Source organism: Nycticebus coucang, chromosome 1, assembly GCF_027406575.1.
Source record: "Nycticebus coucang isolate mNycCou1 chromosome 1, mNycCou1.pri, whole genome shotgun sequence".
NCBI classification, from domain to species: domain Eukaryota; kingdom Metazoa; phylum Chordata; class Mammalia; order Primates; family Lorisidae; genus Nycticebus; species Nycticebus coucang.
In genome coordinates, this window is record NC_069780.1 from 23,017,045 (window position 1) to 23,037,217 (window position 20,173).

At 38.3% G+C, this 20,173-nt stretch overlaps 1 protein-coding gene across 4 annotated transcripts in view; it reads left to right on the forward strand.

The window, feature by feature from the left end:
* SMARCAD1 (SWI/SNF-related, matrix-associated actin-dependent regulator of chromatin, subfamily a, containing DEAD/H box 1) overlaps positions 1 to 15,073 on the forward strand; it is a 96,583-nt gene extending 81,510 nt beyond the window's left edge. For all 4 annotated transcript variants that reach the window (XM_053608340.1, XM_053608330.1, XM_053608335.1 and 1 more), the window contains 3 exons: positions 395 to 577; positions 1,515 to 1,624; positions 13,709 to 15,073. In XM_053608340.1, the coding sequence (XP_053464315.1) occupies positions 395 to 577; positions 1,515 to 1,624; positions 13,709 to 13,770 (355 nt within the window). In that variant the 3' untranslated portion in view covers positions 13,771 to 15,073. The remainder of the gene's footprint in view (positions 1 to 394; positions 578 to 1,514; positions 1,625 to 13,708) is intronic.
* The last annotated feature ends 5,100 nt before the right edge of the window (positions 15,074 to 20,173 follow it).

Below are 20,173 nucleotides of genomic sequence, written 5' to 3' on the forward strand. Positions count from 1 at the left end.
GAAGTCCTTGGTTCATCAGGTATATTGTCTGCTAGTTGTAGCTGACAGACTTATCAGAAGGTTAAAGATCGAAAAGTCATATGCAGAATGTAGATAAGGCAGAAGTCATTAAACAAAGGACAAAAATGGTCCTTTGGGAGCTAATCAAATCTCAATAGTTGAATTAAAGGAAGAGTTAGTAAGCGACGCAATACGATTAAAAAGAAGCTGATGAATTGAGAAGGCTCTTCAGTGGTAAAGCCACAGATGTAACTGTGATGCCTTGCAAAAACTTGTACTTACACCTTCCCAGGTTTCTTTTCCATGTAATGTGATTGTTTTCAATTTTAATTACAAACAAATGTACAATTATGTACATTTTCATGAAATTCAATCGTATATGTTTGTCTTACAGGATTCACCTAATTGATGAGTTTAATACCGATATGGATATCTTTGTTTTTTTGCTATCAACAAAAGCTGGTGGATTGGGGATAAATTTGACCTCAGCAAATGTTGTTATACTTCATGATATTGATTGTAATCCTTACAATGACAAACAAGCAGAAGATAGATGCCACAGAGTAGGGCAGACTAAGTAAGTATTTTCAGGTGAAAGGTATTTTCTAAGCAAATGCCTGTTAATTTGTATAGAATATAGTGTGTTGGATGTCCTGCATTAGTTTTAATTTTTTCAGCAAAGCATGGCAGCTAACGTATTTTGTACCAGCTATATTGAACATGAACTTCCGTCTGTAACCTACCCTTTTTTAGTAGTTAAGAAAAAATAACTACCTACTCTCACCACAGATAGTTTGGCAGTTCATAAAGAGGGAGTATCATTAGTGGTCTACCCTGATGAACAAGATTAGTAATTGAAAAAGACTTGCTTGTTAGATCATTTAAGAGCCAGACTTGATAGTGAACATACCATGGCTACCTTGTTATCTACCCTGTAGGAAATAGATTATTTGAGAAGTAGGTTATTTTAGGTTTAGGTTCATATTGACATTGGTCACAGAACTATAAAGAGGTGAAAATAACTACAATTCAACTCTGCTTTCATATATAAACATGAAATATTCAATGTCTTCTTTGTGGAGTATTTTATTATCTTTCCAAAAGATAATTGATATATTTATTTATGGCCCAAATATTTATCCATGCCCATAGTGGAGCTTTGTACTTTACTACACTGCTTTACTGTACAGAACTATTTCTTAGAACCTGATAAACAAGGGATGTTTCTTTTGAAAATGTAATTTTTATCTGAACACAGAACTGTTTGTTGTAATACAGTTTTATCAATAATTTTTGAAGTGCAAGTATCATTCTTTTACATTAGTTGGAAAGGGTTCCTAAAAAGCTAAGTGGTTAGAAAATGTCAATCTCAATTAGTTTGAATAAAAGGATAATTTAAATTTAAGGAAATATTTGTCATAATTTTCAAATTATTCTTTTTTGGACTCAAATATAGTTTGCATGTATCTAAAAACTAATTTAATAACCAATGGACATATCTTGTATTTTTTTAGAGAAGTGCTAGTTATAAAATTAATAAGCCAAGGGACTATTGAAGAATCTATGCTAAAAATTAACCAGCAGAAACTGAAACTAGAACAAGATATGACCACAGTAGATGAAGGTAAGCTGTTGTGGGCAGAAACTTTAATCTGAAATAGCTGTTTCATATTACCTAAATCCTAAGGCAGCATACGGTTTAGGGATGATGTAACTATGTTCTCACTGCAAAAGAACTATAATCTATTTTGCCACAACTAATTTAAATACTTGGTTTTGGAAAATTTCGCCTTTTTCATACTTTATCTTATTCTTGATAAGAACGTCTCCAAAATTAAGTTTGTATCTGTTATATCTACAATTTTATGATTTGCTTACTACATAAGTATTATTTATGAACCCAAAGGTTTAAAATACTTGGCATACTATATTTTAGGGCATAGTTGACTTTATTAAGAACCCTAACATTTACATTAACTTCATTTTAAGTAGTAGGTATTTATTATACTGCAATGCAGTAAAATGCACTTTAGGGGAAAATTTGATAGTCCCAACTTTTCACATTGAAGCAGTTGGACCTTAAAGCAAACCCTCCAATAAGTAACCACTACCCACTCCACCCTGTCCAAAAGAATAATCTTTAAAGGTTCATAAGTTTAAAATTTTCATTTTTGTATATATTATTGAAAAGATAATACATTCATAGTTTCAAAATTCAGAAGATCTGAAAGGACATACAGAGGTCTCCTCCTCACCCCATCACCCAGCATCCCCATCGTGATGCATGTTAGCCTTTTGTTTTCTTCAGTGTGTGGTCGACCAGTTATTGCATGCACATAGAAATAAGTATAAGTCTGTCTTCCCTTTTACACAAGTTTTAGCATGTTCTTTTTTTGCATCGTGCTTTTATTTAATGCTAAATTTAGTTGGAAATAAAGTTTTTATTCTAATAAGGATATTTCTAATATTAATAATGATTATTCAATTCAGATGAATATTTAAATGAGGCCAGGCATGGTGGCTCACTCCTGTAATCCTAGCATTTTGGGAGGCCGAGGCAGGTTATTTGCTTGAGCTCAGAAGTTTGAGACCAGCCTGAACAAGAGTGAGACCTCATTGCTAAAAATAGCCAGGTGGTTCGGTGCCCGTAGCACAGTGGTTACCGTACCGAGGCTGGCAGGTTTGAGCCTGGCCCATACCTACTAAACAACAATGACAACTGCAACAAAAACGTAGCCAGGCATCGTGGCGGGTGCTGGCTACTTGGGTGGCCAGGGTAAGGGAATTGCTTGAGCCCAAGAGTTGGAGGTTGCTGTGAGCTGTGATGCTGTGGGACTCTACTGAGGGCAACATGGTGAGACTCTGTCTCAAATAAAATAAAATAAAAATAAAAATAGCCAGGCATGTTGGTGGGTACCTATATTCCCAGCTGCTTGGGATGCTGAGGTAAGAGGATCACTTGAGCCCAACAGTCTGAGGTTACTGTGAGCTATGACACCAGGGTACTCTACCAAGGGCAACAAAGTCTATGACACCAGGGTATTCTACCAAGGGCAACAAAGTGAGACTCTGTCTCAAAAAAGAATATTTACTATGTTCTAGTATTTTGTTAGGTTCTCTATACTATACCGAAATCAAAACATTTTAATATGTCTTCAAAGAGATGCATATGGTTTAAATTAATACTTGTCTGTCTTGTATAGTGTTTATTTCAGGTTTCTGTGGAGTTAAGGGTGAGGATGAGAAGGCTCATCCTATTATAATGGATCCTTATATAATTATAATTATATAAGTCATGACTTATATAATTAACGGAATTATTAGGCTTTTTTGGAATGTGGCAACTTGCCAGTTTGGGGTTATCTAGCAAATACAATAGTGCCACATGCACAAGGCAGGTTCTATTTGGGAAATTTTTTTTCCTGATTATATATTTAGGACACCTTTTAGAATTTGGTAAAGTGATTACATTCTCTTAACAATGGTAATAAATTTTAAGATATATGGATTTTATCCTAACAATAAATTTTTAAATAAAACCATGATAGTTAATTATTCAGGGACTCAGCCTTTGGTTGTTGGACTTCTGTCTTTAACCATAGGTCTTTTCGTGTGGCCTGGTTCATTTTCTCAGAGGGATACTGCCCAGTCTCTTGTGGTATGAGCCAACTGACTGTTCTCAGAGCTGAGGGGGAGTGGACAGGGAAAGTTTGTTCTCATATTCAGACATTTAATTTTCCTGTTTTCAGTACAACCCTCTGTTTTCTACTATTCCAAGTCCAAAGTTCCTCAGATTTAAATTTTCCAAAGAGTAAATCTTTGGTTTTGTATATCTGGGTTAAATACTTGTTAAATTATCGTACTTTCATTCACACTATGCTTTCATCATTTGGAGGTAAGAATTTCTTTCTTTCTTTTTTTATTTTATTTTTTTTTTGAGACAGAGCCTCAAGCGGTAGCCCTGGGTAGAGTACTGTGACATCATAGTTCACAGCAACCTCCAACTCCTGCACTTAAGCAATTCTTTTGCCTCAGCCTCCCAAGTAGCTGGGACTACAGGCACCCACCCCAAGGCCCATCTATTTTTTGGTTGTAGTTGTCATTATTGTTTGGCAGGCCCAGGCTGGATTCCACCCTGCCAGCTCTGGTATATGGGCTAGCACCTTAGCCACTTGAGCTACAGGCACCGAGTCAAGGGTAAGAATTCCTGTAATAAAAAGTTTAAGAGGAAGAAAATGTATAAATACAATTAATTCCATTAGGAGAGACAGGAAAAAAAATCCCTGGAGCACAATGTTTATTTCAGAGCAGTGGTTCTCTGATTTAGCTAGTTAGCCTTCCAGGTGATTCTCATACACAGTCTTTGATCTTCCATAGTTTAGGTGCACAGTCTATTACAGAGGTACCTTTCATTTATGGTGGTAAATGTCACCATGTGAGAGATGGTAAGGAAGGCATGTTCTCTCCTCAGTTCATGTCAGGGTTATTTAAATGAAACCGGGGGCACAGCTAAAGACGGAATTACTGCAGTTACGAGATGAAGTGAAAGACACTATGTTCTGAGGAGTTTGGTAGTTGGAATATTTACAATATCTGCTTCATCTGCCTTCCCCCTCCCAACCTTTACAAAGTCAGTGAGAAACATGGATGCTTGTTTTCAGGACTTCAGTGTATTTCTCTAAGTTACTGCAGTACCATTATTGAATCCAGGAAAATTAATAGCAAATCCCAGACATTATATTCTTCATATTCAGATTTCTCTCAGTTATCCTTTTGCTGTCTTGTGTAGCATTTTTTTATAAAACCAGGGTCCACTGCATTTTATTGTATCTTTTATTCTTCCTTACTCTATTCCTTCTTTTCCTGCTTTACTCCTTTTTATTTATTTATTATTATTTTATTGTTAAATCATAGCTGTGTACATTAGTGCAATCAAGGGGTACAATGTGCTGGGTTTCATATACAATCTGAAATATTCTCATCAAACTGTTCAACATACCCTTCATGGCATTTTCTTAGTTGTTGTATGCAGACCATTTGTATTCTGCATTTAGTAAGTTTTGCCTGTACCCATTCTAAGATGCACCGTAGGTGCGGCCCCACGCATTGCCCTCCCTCCCCCTTAACCTCCCCACTCCCTTGGCCCTTTCCCCATAGTCTTGTGCTATAGTGGAGTTATAGCCTTCATGTGAAAGCTATAAATTAGCTTCATAGTGGGCTGAGTACATTGGATATTTTTTCTTCCATTCCTGAGATACTTTGCTAAGAAGAATATGTTCCAGCTCCATCCATGTAAACATGAAAGAGTTAAAGTCTCCATCTTTCTTTAAGGCTGCATAATATTCTATGGTATACATGTACCACAATTTGCTAGTCCATTTGTGGGTCGATGGGCACTTGGGCTTCTTCCATGACTTAGCAATAATGAATTGGGCTGCAATAAACATTCAGGTACAGATGTCTTTGTTATGATGTGATTTTTGGTCTTCTGGGTATAAACCTAGTAAAGGAATTATAGGATGGAATGACAGGTCTATTTTTAGGTCTCTAAGTATTCTCCAAACATCCTTCAAGAACGAACGTATTAGTGTGATTCCCACCAGCAGTGTAGAAGTGTGCCCTTTCCTCCACATCCACACCAACATCTCTGGTTTTGGGATTTTGTTATGCGGGCTACTCTTACTGGGGTTAGGTGTTATCTCAAAGTAGTTTTGACTTGCATTTCTCTGATGAATAAGGATGATGAGCTTTTTTCATGTGTTTGTAGATCGTGTGTCTGTCTTCCTTAGAGAAGTTTCTCTTCAAGTCTCTTGCCCACCCTGAGACGTGATCACTTGTTCTTTTTTTGCTAATACGTTTGAGTTCTCTGTGGATTCTGGTTATTAGACCTTTATCGGAGGTATAACCTGCAAATATTTTCTCCCATTCTGAGGGCTGTCTGCTTGCTTTACTTACTATGTTCTTGGCTGTGCAGAAGCTTTTTAGTTTGATCAGGTCCCAGTAGTGTATTTTTGATACTACTTCAATTGCCTGGGGAGTCCTCCTCATAAAATATTCACCCAGGCCGATTCCTTCAAGAGTTTTCCCTGCGTTTTCTTCAAGTATTTTTACTGTTTCATGTATTCAGTTTAAATCTTTTATCCAGTGAGAGTCTATCTTAGTTAATGGTAAAAGGTATGGGTCCAGTTTCAATCTTCTTCAGGTTGCCAGCCAGTTTACCCAGCACCATTTGTTAAATAGGGAGTCTTTTCCCCACTGAATGTTTTTAATTGGCTTGTCAAAGATCAAATAACGGTAAGTACCTGGATTCATCTCTTAGTTCTCTATTCTGTTCCAGACATCTACTTCTCTGTTTTTGTGCCAGTACCCTGCTGTTTTGATCACTATCGATTTACAGTACAGTCTCAGGTCTGGTAGCATGATTCCTCCTGCTTTGTTTTTATTTCTGAGTAATGTTTTGGCTATTCGAGGTTTTTCTTCGTTTTCCATATAAAACGAAGTATTATTTTTTCAACATCTTTAAAGTATGACAATGGAGCTTTAATAGGAATTGCATTAAAATTATATATTGCTGTGGGTAGTAGAGACATTTTAACAATGTTGATTCTTCCCAGCCATGTTTTTCCATTTGTTAACATCTTCAGCTATTTCTTTTCTTAAAGTTTCATAGTTCTCTTTGTAGAGATCTTTCATGTCTTTTGTTAGGTATACTCCCAAATATTTCATCTTCTTTGGCACTACTGTGAAAGGAATAGAGTCCTTGACTGTTATTTTGGCTTGGTTGTTGTTGGTATATATAAAGGCTACAGATTTATGGGTGTTGATTTTGTAGCCTGAGACATTGCTGTATTCCTTGATCACTTCTAAAAGTTTTGTAGTAGAATCCCTAGTGTTTTCCAGATACATGATCATATCATCTGCAAAGAGTGATAGTTTGATCTCTTCTGACCCCCTATGTGGATACTCTTGATCGCCTTTTCTTCCCTAATTGCAATGGCTAAAACTTCCATTACAATGTTAAAGAGCAATGGAGACAATGGGCAACCTTACCTGGTTCCTGATCTAAGTGGAAATGATTTCAATTTAACTCCATTCAATACGATATTGGCTGTGGGTTTGCTGTAGATGGCCTCTATTAGTTTAAGAAATGTCCCTTCTATACCAATTTTCTTAAGTGTTCTAATCATGAAGGGATGCTGGATATTATCAAAAGCTTTTTCTGCATCAATTGCAAGAATCATATGGTCCTTATTTTTTAGTTTGTTTATGTGCTGAATTACATTTATAGATTTACGTATATTGAACCAGCCATGAGAGTCTGGGGTAAATCCCACTTGGTCATGGTGTATAATTTTTTTGATGTGTTGTTGGATTCTTTTTGTTAGGATCTTATTGAGTATTTTAGCATCTATATTCATTACTGATATTGGTCTATAATTTTCTTTTCTTGTTGGGTCTTTCCCTGGTTTGGGGATCAAGGTGATGTTTGCTTCATAGAATGTGTTGGGTAATATTCCTTCTTTTTCTATATTTTAGAAGAGGTTTAGTAATATAGGTACTAGTTCTTCTTTAAAGGGTTGGTAGAATTCTGATGTAAAGCCATGTGGTCCTGGGCTTTTCTTTTTAGGGAGATTTTGTATAGTTGATGCTATTTCAGAACTTGATATAGGCCTGTTTAACATTTCCACTTTGTTCTGGCAAAGTCTTGGTAGGTGGCGTACTTCCAGGTATTGGTCGATTTCTTTCAGATGTTCATATTTCTGAGAGTAGAGTTTCTTGTAGTATTTGTTAAGGATTTTTTTGAATTTCTGAGGGGTCTGTTGTTATTTCATCAATTTCATTGATGAAATTAGAGATTTTACTCTTTTTTTCCTGGTTAGGTTGGCCAAAGATTTATCTATTTTATTGATCTTTTCAAAAAACCAACTTTTGTATTTATCGATCTGTTGTATAATTCTTTTGTTTTCAATTTCATTTAATTCTGTTCTGATTTTGGTTATTTCTTTGCTTCTGCTGGGTTTGGGGTTGGAGTGTTCTTCCTTCTCCAGTTGCTTAAGATGTCCCATTAAGTTATTAACTTCCTCTCTTTCCGTTTTCTTGAGGAAGGCTTGTAGTGCTATAAATTTCCCGCTTAGGACTGTCTTTGCAGTGCCCCAAAGGTTCTGATAATTTGTGTCTTGATTGTTGTTTTGTTCCAAAAATTTGGTGATTTCCTTCTTAATCTCGTCTGTAACTCATCTATCCTTCAGCATGAGGTTGTTTAGTTTCCATGTTTTTGTATGGGTATGCAGTTTCCTGTTGTTATTGAGTTCAACTTTTATTCCATGATGGTCTGAGAAGATGCAAGGAATAATTTCTATTTTTTTTTTTTAATTTCTATTTTTTTAAATTTGCTGAGGTTAGATTTGTGGCCTGGGATGTGGTCGATTTTGGAGTATGTTCCGTGGGCTGATGAGAAGAATATGTATTCAGTTTTGTTGGGATGAAATGTTCTGTAGATGTCTGTTAAGTCCAGATGTTGAATGGGTACGTTTAAATCTAAAATTTCCTTGCTTAGCTTCTTTTTGGAGGATCTATCCAGCACTGCTAAAGCGGTGTTAAGATCTCCAACTACTATGGAAGTGGAGGAAATCAAGTTGCTCGTGTCTGTTAGAGTTTCTCTTATAAATTGAGGTGCATTCTGGTTGGGTGCATAAATATTAATAATTGAGATCTCATCATATTGAGTATTACCTTTAACAAATAAGAAGTGTCCGTCCTTATCCTTCCTTATTTCGGTTGGTTTAAAGCCTATTGCGTCTGTGAATAGGATAGCAACGCCTGCTTTTTTCTGCTTTCCATTTGCCTGGAATATAGATGACCATCCCTTCACCTTGAGTCTATATTTGTCTTTTAATGTGAGATGCTATTCTTGTATGCAGCAGATAGCTGGCTTGAGTTTTTATATGCAGTCAGCCAACCTGTGCCTCGTTAGAGGACAATTTAAACCATTCACATTAATTGAGAATATCAATAAGCCTTTCAAGAGTCCGGTGGACATTTTTAATCCTTTTGAGACTGTGGAATTTGGAATTTGATCAGAATTTTCTGGGTGGGTTTACTTTTGTGGTGGAGGATTACCCTGGTCCTTATGGAGGATAGGTCTGAGAATATTCTGGAGAACTGGTTTAATTATGGCAAATTTCTTCAACATGTGAATGTCATTGAAGTATTTAATTTCTCCATCATAAATGAAACTCCGTTTAGCTGGGTACAGGATCCTGGGTTGAAAGTTATTGTGTTTTAGGAGATTAAAAGTCGATGACCATCCTCTTCTAGCTTGAAAGGTTTCAGCAGGGAGATCTGCAGTTATTCTAATATTCTTGCCCTTGTAGGTGATGGTTTTCTTTCGTCTGGCTGCTTTCAGAATTTTCTCCTTCATATTAACTTTAGTGAAATTGATTATCATGTGTCTGGGAGATGTCTTATTCCGGTTGAGTCATGTTGGAGTTCTGAAAATGTCTGCTATTTGAATTTAAGAATCTCTTGGCATGTCTGGAAAGTTCTCCTTTCATAATCTCATGGAGAAGAGACTCTGTACCTTGTGAAGTCACTTCATCGCTTTCGGGGATCCCTATAAGATGAATATTGGTTTTCTTCAAATTGTCCCAGAGCTCTATGAGAGAGTTATCTGTTTTTGCTCTCCATTTCTCTTCCTCTTTGAGAGTTTGGGAGTGTTCAAAAGCTTTTGTCTTCAATGTCAGAAATTCTTCTGCTTGCTCCATTCTGTTGCTGAGGGATTCTACTGTGTTTCTCAGATCTTTGAGGGCTGCAACTTCTTTTCTCAATCTGTCAGTATCTTTGGTCATGTGGTCTTTGAATTCATTGAATTCTTGAGATATCTTTTGTGTTACTGCTTGGAATTCTAATTCGATTTCATTTTCTATCCAGATTCTGAATTCAATTTCTGACATCTCAGCTATTTGTTTGTGCATGGGATCTTGTGCTCTGTCTGCCCCATTGTTCCTTGGGGGAGTTGATCTACTCTGATTATTCATATTGCCAGAGTTTTTCTGTTGATTTCACCTCATGATTGTTTTTCACTGTTGCCTCTGGCTCTCCTCAGAATTGGGCAGTGTCTCTTCAAGAGTAGACCCCAGTGGGATCACTCTATTGTTGCTGGATCTTTGTAGGGAGTGACCTTGTGTAGTTCCTCTGCAGCTGCCCTAGCTAGGGAGTTCTGGTTGTGGAAGCAGCTCCAGAGTGTGACACATCCAGCAACAGGGCAAAAGGTGGTACGCACAGTTCTGAGAGTGCCTGGTGCCCAGTGAGTTTGGCACAGAGAGCCCAAGGCTCCAGCAGTCTCTGGCCAGGGGAAGGGTTCTGTGCAGAGGCAGGGAGGACGCCAGTGGTCACGTGGCTACCAGTGTCCCTGGCCAGACGAGCAGGCCGGTGTGGAGGCAGGAAAGGTACAAGAGGGAAGGAGGACACCGGGTTGTGCAGTTCCCGCAGTTCCTGGTCAGGGAATGCGGAGGCCCGACAGGCGCAGCTCTTATGGAGGTCTGGGCAGTGCCAAGCCCAGGAGTTTGAGGTTGCTATGAGCTGTGACGTCACAGCACTCTACCCAGGGCAACAGCCTGAGGCTCCAGTCTGCCAAGACCAGTCTCCCTCTGCCCCTGAGGGTTAAGGCTGTAAGGCAGCTCAGTCCCCACCTTTAGGCTGCTCAGTCACTAGGTTACTAGCTCCCGCCCAGTCCTTGCTCTGCGACCCTGAGGGCAGAGCTTGCCAGGGCAATTGTCTCACAATGGCTCCCTGTGGCCCACAGCCGAATACTATTAGCTCCATCCAGCTCAGTGGCTCATTCTGGGGCCCTAGACAATGCCCAAAGTTCTCCACACTCCTGCTCAAGCTCTCCCCAAGGCAGTTCAACTGAGTGCCAAGTCCAAAAACACCAAAACAGTTCATAGGCAAGGCCTTTCCGGTTGACAGTCTCACTGCTTCTTGTACTTACGGTTGCTGGCGGGATTAGGTCTATCAAACGCACACAACCACTTGCCAGTTTTCCACTATTTTTGTCCTCCTGTTAGGGTCCAGAAGGGACTTACTGACTCCCTATATCCTCAAAGGGATGATTATAGGCAGATCCCACCAGCCAGAGATGCCTGGGGTCTTATCTCCCCAGATTCACCATGCCCAGTTGCAGGGAAGATGTTACTTGGCCGCCATCTTGCTCAGTTATCTCCTGCTTTACTCCTGATGTGGTATCACTTAATTTAGGACAAGTGTGTTAACTGGTTTCTTGGGCTGCTTTTGAATCTATGGATGAGTGTGGAGGCAAGTGTATCAGTGAACCCCTAAGGGTTTATGCAGGATTTTCTGTTCCTCCGTGTGTATATATTTATCTGTATATACTTAGTTGGTTTTACAGAAAAAGAGTAGATAAAAGTACTTATACTTTCATAGATTATAATTATAATATTGGAGTGTATGTTTTGAGAGTGGGAAAGAGAGAGGAGTGACTATTTTGCTGTATTTTAGCCATATCCAATTTATAAAATTATTTATAGCTACAGATCTATAGCAAATCAGCAAATATATATGAATTGCCAGCTGTGCCATTGTTATTACCCAGTAAATTAATACATCAATTCATCTAACAATATGGAGGCTGAATTGCATTAACTAAGATCGGCAAATTCTGTGTCACTGTGACATAGGGTTATCTTAGAAAATTTCAATTCTGGCTTGGCATTCAATGGTTAGGGCCAGCCACTGTACCAGGGCTGGTGGGTTCAAACCTAGCCCAGGCCAGCTAAACAACAAAGCAACTGCAACAAAAAAAATAGCTGGGCGTTGTGGTGGGCACCTGTAGTCCCAGCTACTTGGAGGCTGAGGCAAGAGAATCGCTTGAGCCCAAGAATTAGAGGTTGCTGTGAGCTGTGATACCATGGCACTTTTCAGAGAGTGACATAATGAGACTGTTTGAAAAAGAAAAAAATGTCAATTGCTATGAGTGTCTAGACCAGTGATTTTCAACTGGTGTACTATAAGAGGATCTTAAATTTGCTGCAAAAACTTTTAATTAAATTATTTCCTAAAGAAGTTCAAATGCAGTAACTATATATTTTTGTTTGTTTTGAGGCAGAGTCTCACTTTGTCACCCTGGGGTTTAGTGCCATAGTGTCACAGCTCACAGCAACCTCTAATTCTTGGGCTCAAGTGATTTTCTTGGCTCAGCCTCCCGAGTAGCTGGGACTACAGGCTCCTACCACAGCACCCGGCTATATTTAAAGACGGGGGTCTCACTCTTGCTCAGGCTGATCTTAAACTCCTGAGCTCAGGTAATCCACTGCCTTGGCCTTCCAGAATACCAGGAGGATTACAGGTATAAGCCACTCCATCTGACCTAGTACATTCTTTTTTTTTTTTTACTCTTTTTTTTTGATGAACATAATTAAAGTGTGCCATGGAAGTTTCATTATAGATTCAAGTACGCTGTGAGATAAAAAAGGTTGAAAAATAATCGTTTATGCTCCGAGCTCATACCACAGTGGTTACAGTGCCAGCCATATGCGAGGTTGGTGGATTTAAACCCAGCGTGGCCCAGCTAAACAACAAAGCCAACTGTAACAAAAAAGTAGCAGTGGATTTTTTGCATCGTGGCAGGTGCCAATAGTCCCAGCTACTTGGGAGGCTGAGGCGAGAGAATCACTTAAGCCCAAGAGTTTGAGGTTGCCGTGAGCAGTGACACCATCACACTCTACCAAGGGGGACATAGTGAGAGTCTGCCTCAAAAAAAAAAATAATAAAATAAATAAATAAAAATAAAACCTTTAAAAAGAAAAAGGAAAATACTGGTTTAGACAGTGGGTCCTGTTTATTTAAAATGTGGGGCAGATATTGGGTAAATGGTAATTTACAGTGGTTAATTTAATCTTCAACTGATACTCTGTAGTCAATGTGTTATTTATCTGTGCAAAATGGGTCTAAGTTAGTGATTGTATTTTTAGATCAAAAATAAGAGTATAGATTAAATTATTTTTGGTTTGCTTGGGGTTTAAGGACTGTTGTTTTTGTTTTCCCTACTCTGTTATATAATAATATTTTTCTTTTAATTAGAAAACCTGAGAAGTACTATGTATTATATGATTAGATGTGATCTGAATTATCTATGTCTATGTATCTTTATATATTTATGTCTGTATAAAATAAGAAACATTTAGATTGCTATGCTGGCAATATGAACAAGAACATGGAGAAAATAACCCTAATATACATAAGAGGGAAGGTTTTGTTTTTTTGTTTTTTTTGGGTTTTTTTGAGACAGAGCCTCAAACTGCACCCCTCAGTAGAGTGCTGTGGCGTCCCAGCTCACAGCAACCTCCAACTCTTGGGCTTAAGTGATTCTCTTGCCTCAGCCTCCCAGGTAGCTGGGACTACAGGCAACCGCCACAACGCCTGGCTATTTTTTGGTTGCAGTTGTCATTGTAATTTAGCTGGGCCAGGCTGGGTTTGAACCCCATAGCCTGGGTGTATGTGGCCGGCGCCCTACCCACTAAGCTACAGGCACCGCCTATGAGGGAAGGTTTTTAACAGAGTTTGACACTGAAATGAACTGGCCTTTGACAGATAAGTAGAAATTTACCAAAGAAAGAGAATAATTGAAAGAAAATGTTTTATAAAATAGGATATTTTTACAAAAATTTTAATGCCACTTTCTGACTTGCAGGTGATGAGGGGAATATGCCAGCGGATATAGCCACGTTACTAAAGACATCAATGGGCCTGTGAAATAAGAATTGTGAATTCCTAATTACTGAGGAAATATCAACTTGGTGCACTCAAGGACATTTACATTATGATGACCATGGGGCTTATGAACATTTATAACTTTTTATAATTTCCATATTGCATTTCTCATAGTATGGACAACTTTTTTGCCACTAACTGAATTCTCCAGATGCTCACACATGAAATTTAAAAAAAAAAAAAAGAAAAAAAAAAGAGCCACAAATACATAGTCCTTAAGATGTTGAATAATCATTTTACAAAGCAGTTTTCTGAATGGGGATTAGTTGGTGATTGTTTGTAACAAATACGCTAATGCTTTAGAAATGTCAGTATTTTTGTAATTATTTCTACCTCCAAATATATATATATTGTCTTTCACTGGATAATGTGTGTAGATTTTTACATGTGCCTTATTTGACAATGTTTATGTCTTATTTTTGCTTATCTCATTTGAAATTCTTTTTTATTATGTTAGTTTTAAAATGTAGCTGTATAGTTTATATAGCTTTCATTTTATTGCTATTTGAAGCAGATGTTCACCAATGTCAATAAGAACTCAATCTGAATTTAAAGGTGGCATTCCATATACTAACACCCCCCAGGTCCTCTCAAGTACTTCTGTTAAAACACATTCTTTGGCTAGGCACTAAGTTGTTTTCCAGTGAATGGTAACTAAAGAAGCCCTTATCTTGCTCCATGGATTAATTCCTTCTGTTTATTTCCCAACTGCACTAATTGTGCTTATTACTCTGCCTAATCTTGTGCATGTTTTCATTGATTTCCATCTCCTGGCTTTTGCTTCTCTTGAAACTGTTGCCCAGTCACTTGTGCTCCAGTTCCTCTTCCTCTCTAAATAGTAGTTTACCCTGCCACAACTCCACGCATCAACAAAATGTTGGTGACAGTTTTCTAGCCTGGCAGAACAGATTAACTCAAAGCTATTTCACTTCAAAGCAGACTGAATGTGACCCCTGTTAAGGCAGCATTAGGTACTGCATGGAAATAGGTCATTACCTTTAAACTCCTATCAAAATATAATTTGCCAGTTCCCAGAATTTCCAGAACAGGACCGCCTGAAGAGAGAGCCATTGTTCAATTCTAATTCAGTGTAGGTGACAAAGTGGAAGTTAGAAGTAAAGTTGTCTATTTGATATTTAACTCTTTATTAAATCTTTCTTTAAATTTCTGCCTGTCAGTCCGTATTGCTGTTTTTATTATAATCAGTTTCTTTGTATGACTTGTGAGTTTCATGTGTCTTGTTTTTATTATGTAAATATCATTATAAATAAACTTATTTATAAATGAAAGGTTTGTTAATTTTTGGAGATCATACTTTTGAAGGCATTCTAATTTGTGAAGATGGTAGGTCATATAGCCCTGTGCATTTAGAAGGTGAATAAAGTCCTCACAGTGATTATGTAGGTATTATAGTTTCTGAGAACAAAAGGCATAGTAAATAAACTTAACCCAATCTTGAACGTATGTTGAACAGACTCAATATATTTTAGCATTACAGGACTAAAAGGACTCTTCAGATGTTAATCCTACCTCCTCATGCATCACAGTACCTGGATCACTTAATCAAATAGTTGGGAAAATTACCTTTTAAAATCTCGTGATTTCTCATAACTTTTTTGTATTAATGTATTTTCAATGATAGGCTATTTCTTTTGTTATATTCATATTTTTATCTCTGATGAAATGTAGTTGGGTTTTTCATGTAATGCTTTATTATGTCTTGAGTTTAATAAAAATGTTTGTGATCTTAAGTTGTATTTTCACACCCTTTTTAATATAACCCTTTCTCTACCCTTAAAAATATTTAATATTGGCTCAGCACCTGTGGCTCAAGCAGCTAAGGTGCCAGCCACATAGCCAGCCCAGGCCTACCAAACAACAATGATGGCTGCAACCAAAAAATAGCTGGGCATTGTGGTGGGTGCCTGTAGTCCCAGCTACTTGGGAGGCAGAGGCAAGAGAATCGCTTGTGCCCAGGAGTTGGAGTTTGCTGTGAGCTATGATGCCACAGCACTCGACCCAGGGCAACAGCTTGAGGCTCTGTCTCAAAAAAAAAAAAAAAAAATTAATATTGAGCTGAGCACAATGAGATCATTTTATGTGCTTAATACTATCAATAAATTAGAACTTATTACTTAGGATATATTCTCATTCCCTTCATAGGGCTGATGTCAGTAAATATAGTGATCAATGATCAATAAGGAACAAACGAAACCACAGTTGTTGGAATAATGTCTTCACCAACTAAAGTGACTTTAATGCAAGTCACACAGGAATAGCTGAAGTTTTTATAACTAGGGTTGGGATACCACAGACTTAGAATTTTATGACAATAGATATTTATATTGAAACATTACTATTGTTCTTGATAGGTAAAAACCGAAGAAAGTTGCAGATCAGAACACTCAAGACCAAAGTGTAACAAAGGCAGCATTGCTTGTTTTGACACTGGGTGCAAGTGAGCTAACATCTAAAGGATGTTTGGGGAGGGGACGGATTTATATAGCTGGCCATGGGGGAGCTGGTTTCTGTCAAGGACCACCACACTTATTCTCATCAGAATATCAAAGATGTTATCTCGTTATAGGGACTCTGCTGGCAGGTGTTCAAGCCTACAGCATATCTCTCTCTTGTCTGAGTACATCCATCTGTAACAGTCTCACACAATGGTTTTTCAAAATGGAGTTAGTTTGGCCAACCTAACAGTTTCTGTTGTTACTACATAGTAGAGGCATGTGGAGATTTGGTTTCCTTTTGTGCAACCCTTAACCAGTCCATTAAATTAAGAAATTTACACACTAGGAGGCCAAAGTGGGTGAATCCCGAGCTTAGGCGTTCGAGACCAACCTGAGCAAAAGTGAGACCCTGTTTCTACTAAAAATAGAAAAGCTGAGGCAAGAGGATCACTTGAGCCCAAGAGTTGGAGGTTGCGGTGAACTATGATAACACCATGGCATTCTCTCTACCTAGGGCAATAGAGTAAGACTGCCTCAAAGAAAGGAAAGTGTTAACTTTTCTCCCAAAATTTTATTTTTTTTTTCTAATTATAAATATGTGATTTCTGCTCTGATTCCTCCACCTAGCCATTTTCCTCTTTTTCTGTAGGCAAGAAGACAATTAGGGAACAGGATAGGATAAATGGAATGTGCTATCCTTCATTGCAAAAAGACGATGTGAAAGTTATGGTGATGCTAAACATTTCCTTCTAACAGGCAGTCCCCATGTAACAAGATAGGTTCTATCATTGATTTTTTATGTAAGTTGGACAGGTACATTTACCTATTACTTGTAATAGCCTCTGTTTATAAATGCAAGTCCTCTGTCAGATGTTTGCAACTTGGGGACTGCCTGTAAACACATAGGATTGATTTATCTTATTTTGATTTTTCATAATTTTGTATAAACATCGGATTAATTGCTTTTCCAAAATGTGCCTTCATTAAAGCTCATGAGAATTTACTGTGAGCTGGGCAGGGTTACTCACGCCCATTAGAGCACTTTGGAAGACTGAGGCAGGAAGATCACTTGAGGCCAGGAGTTCAAGACCAGCCTGAGCAATGTAGTAAGACCCAGTCGCTACAAAAATTAGAAAAATTAGCAGTGTGTGGTGTAACGTTCTGATAGTCCCAGGTACTTTGGAAGCTGAGGCAGGAAGTGCACCTGGGCCCAGGAGTTAGAGGTTACAGTGAGCTGTGGTCATGCCACCGCCCTTTCACCCAGGCAAAGAGTGAATCTGTGTTGCAAACAAAAAATAATTCAAATGTGGAGGGAAATGGCCATGTATAAGAGGGAAGAAAAGTTAAATGATCTTCATTACTTAAAATGTTATTTGAATTTCTTTTGTTAAAGATAATTTTTTTCTTTAGCTACATGGATTTTCTATTTCTTGATTTTTGTGTATGTCAAAACGTTCGTAATGACCCACATACTCTCTTTGCACTGCCTTTCAAGGATAAGACCATCTATTTTCATTGGTCTGTTTCTGTATATGATGCAACACACTAAGAATAAGTTAGAGTAAGTTAATATCGTAATATACATACAATGTTTATAATATTAACATACAGATTAAAATTTGATGTTTCAGGCTTGGCTCCCGTAGCATCATGGTTACAGTGCCAGGCTGGCGGATTTGAACAACGACAAATGCAACAAAAAATAGCTGGGCGCTGTGGCGGGCGCCTGTAGTCCCAGCTACTCGGGAGGCTGAGGCAAGAGAATCGCTAAATCCCAGGAGTTAGAGGTTGTTGTGAGCTGTGATGTCACAGCACTCCATGAGGGCGACTCTATCTCAAAAAAAATTTTTTTTGATGTTTCAGTATTATATTTTAAAATGGATTTCTGGGGGATAATCTAAATTTTATTGTTATTTGGAAGATTCTATTTAAATAACTTGTTTATAGAGGCAGTTGTTGTTTTCCACAATAGCATGGAATTGTAAAAATGATTGAAGTTAAATTGTTGAAAACAATAGCCATTGAGGACAATTGTAATTATCTGTGACCTTTGAAAAATCTGTCAGCACATTAAAAACATTGTATTGTTGTTGTAAATGAAAAGAATAGTAAAACAAATACAGTAGTACCTCCCCCTTCAGTTTTGTTTTACAGTTTTAGTTAGCTGTGGTCAACCATAGTCCAGAAATATTAAATGGAAAAATCTAGAATTAAGTCATTAGTTTTATTCATTCTGAATAGCATGATGAAATCTGATGCCATCCCATACCATCCAGTCTCTCCCAGGACATGAAGCATCCCTGTGCCCAGCATTTCCACTTATGCTATCCACCCCTTAGTCACTTAGCGGTCTCAGTTACAAGACCGAGGAGACATGGTAGATGGAGGGTTCCATTCAATGCATGGCTTCAGGCTTCCACTAGGGATCTTAGACCATTCCCCTGTGGATAAGGATTTTTATTTTAAAAAATTATCAACAGTACCTTGGTGCTGTCTTACACAACTTACAAGAAAGCATCATTTTTATACCTAGACAATTTTTCATAACTTTCAAGTTTAGATCAGCCTCCAGTATTTTAACCTCAGTTCTTTTTTTTTTTTTTATAATAGGCTTTATTTGGGGGAGTAGTTTTAGCTTCACAAAATTGAACAAGAAGAACAAAGTTCCCATATCTCCCCTGTCCTTACATTACAGCCTCCCCTCCTATCAGCATCCCACAGCCAACTGGTATATCTGTTAGAATCCATGAGCCTCTGTTGCCACATCATCACCACCCAAGGCCCGTACTTTACTTTAGGGTTCATTCTCGGTGGTGTCCTTTCTGTGGGCTCTAACAAATGCATAATGACATGTGTCCACCTAGTTATAGTGTCATACAGAATGGTTTCGCTGTCCCAAACCCTTCAGCACTCCACCTATTAACCCTCTCTTTTCCCAATCCTGGCAACCACTGATCTTCTTACTATCTCTATGGTTTTGCCTTTTTCAGAATATTACATTCTTGTAGCCATCAGCATGTCGCATTCTCAGACTGGTTTCTTTCTCTTGGTCATACACGTTTACTGTTGCTTAACCTCTTTTCATTGCTTAATGGTTCATTCCTTCTCAGCATTCAATAACATTCTGCTGTCTGGAAGTACCACAGTTTATTAATCCATTCATCTGCTAAAGGATATCTTTGTAGCTCCCAAGCTTTGGCAGTTGTGAATAAAGCTACTGTAAATATTCATACCCACATTTTTGTACAGACATGTTTCTAGGTCATGGGGGTTAAATATCAAGGAGCCAATTGCTGAATCCTGTGGTAAGAATATGTGTAGTTTTGAAAGAAACTGCCAACTGTCTTCCAAGGTGGCTGTAACCTTTTATGTCCTCACAAGCAGTGAGTGAGAATTCCTGTTGAGCCACATCCTTACCATCGTTGGTCTGTGTTTTGGATTTTCACCCTTCTTTTTTTTTTGTAGGGGCAGAGTCTCTCTTTATCACCCTCAGTAGAGTGCTATGGCGTCACAGCTCACAGCAATCTCCAACTGCTGGGCTTAGGCGATTCTCTTGCCTCAGCGTCCTGAGTAGCCGGAACTACAGGAGCCCCCCACAATGCCCAGCTATTTTTTGGTTGCTGTTGCAGTTTGGCAGGGCCAGGTTTGAACCTGCCACCCTCGGTTTATGGGGCCGGCGCCCTACCCACTGAACCACAGGCGCTGCCCAGATTTTCACCCTTCTAATAGGTAAGTAGTGGCATCTGATTTAATTTACAATTCTCTAATGACATGTTGTCTTCATCTTCATCTGCTTGTTGTTACGTATATATCTTTGGTGAGTTGTCTATGGGGGTCTTTTGCCCATTTTTTTTGAGACAGAGTCTCAAGCTTTTGCCCTGGGTAGAGTGCTATGGTGTCATAGCTCACAGCAACCTCCAACTCTTGGG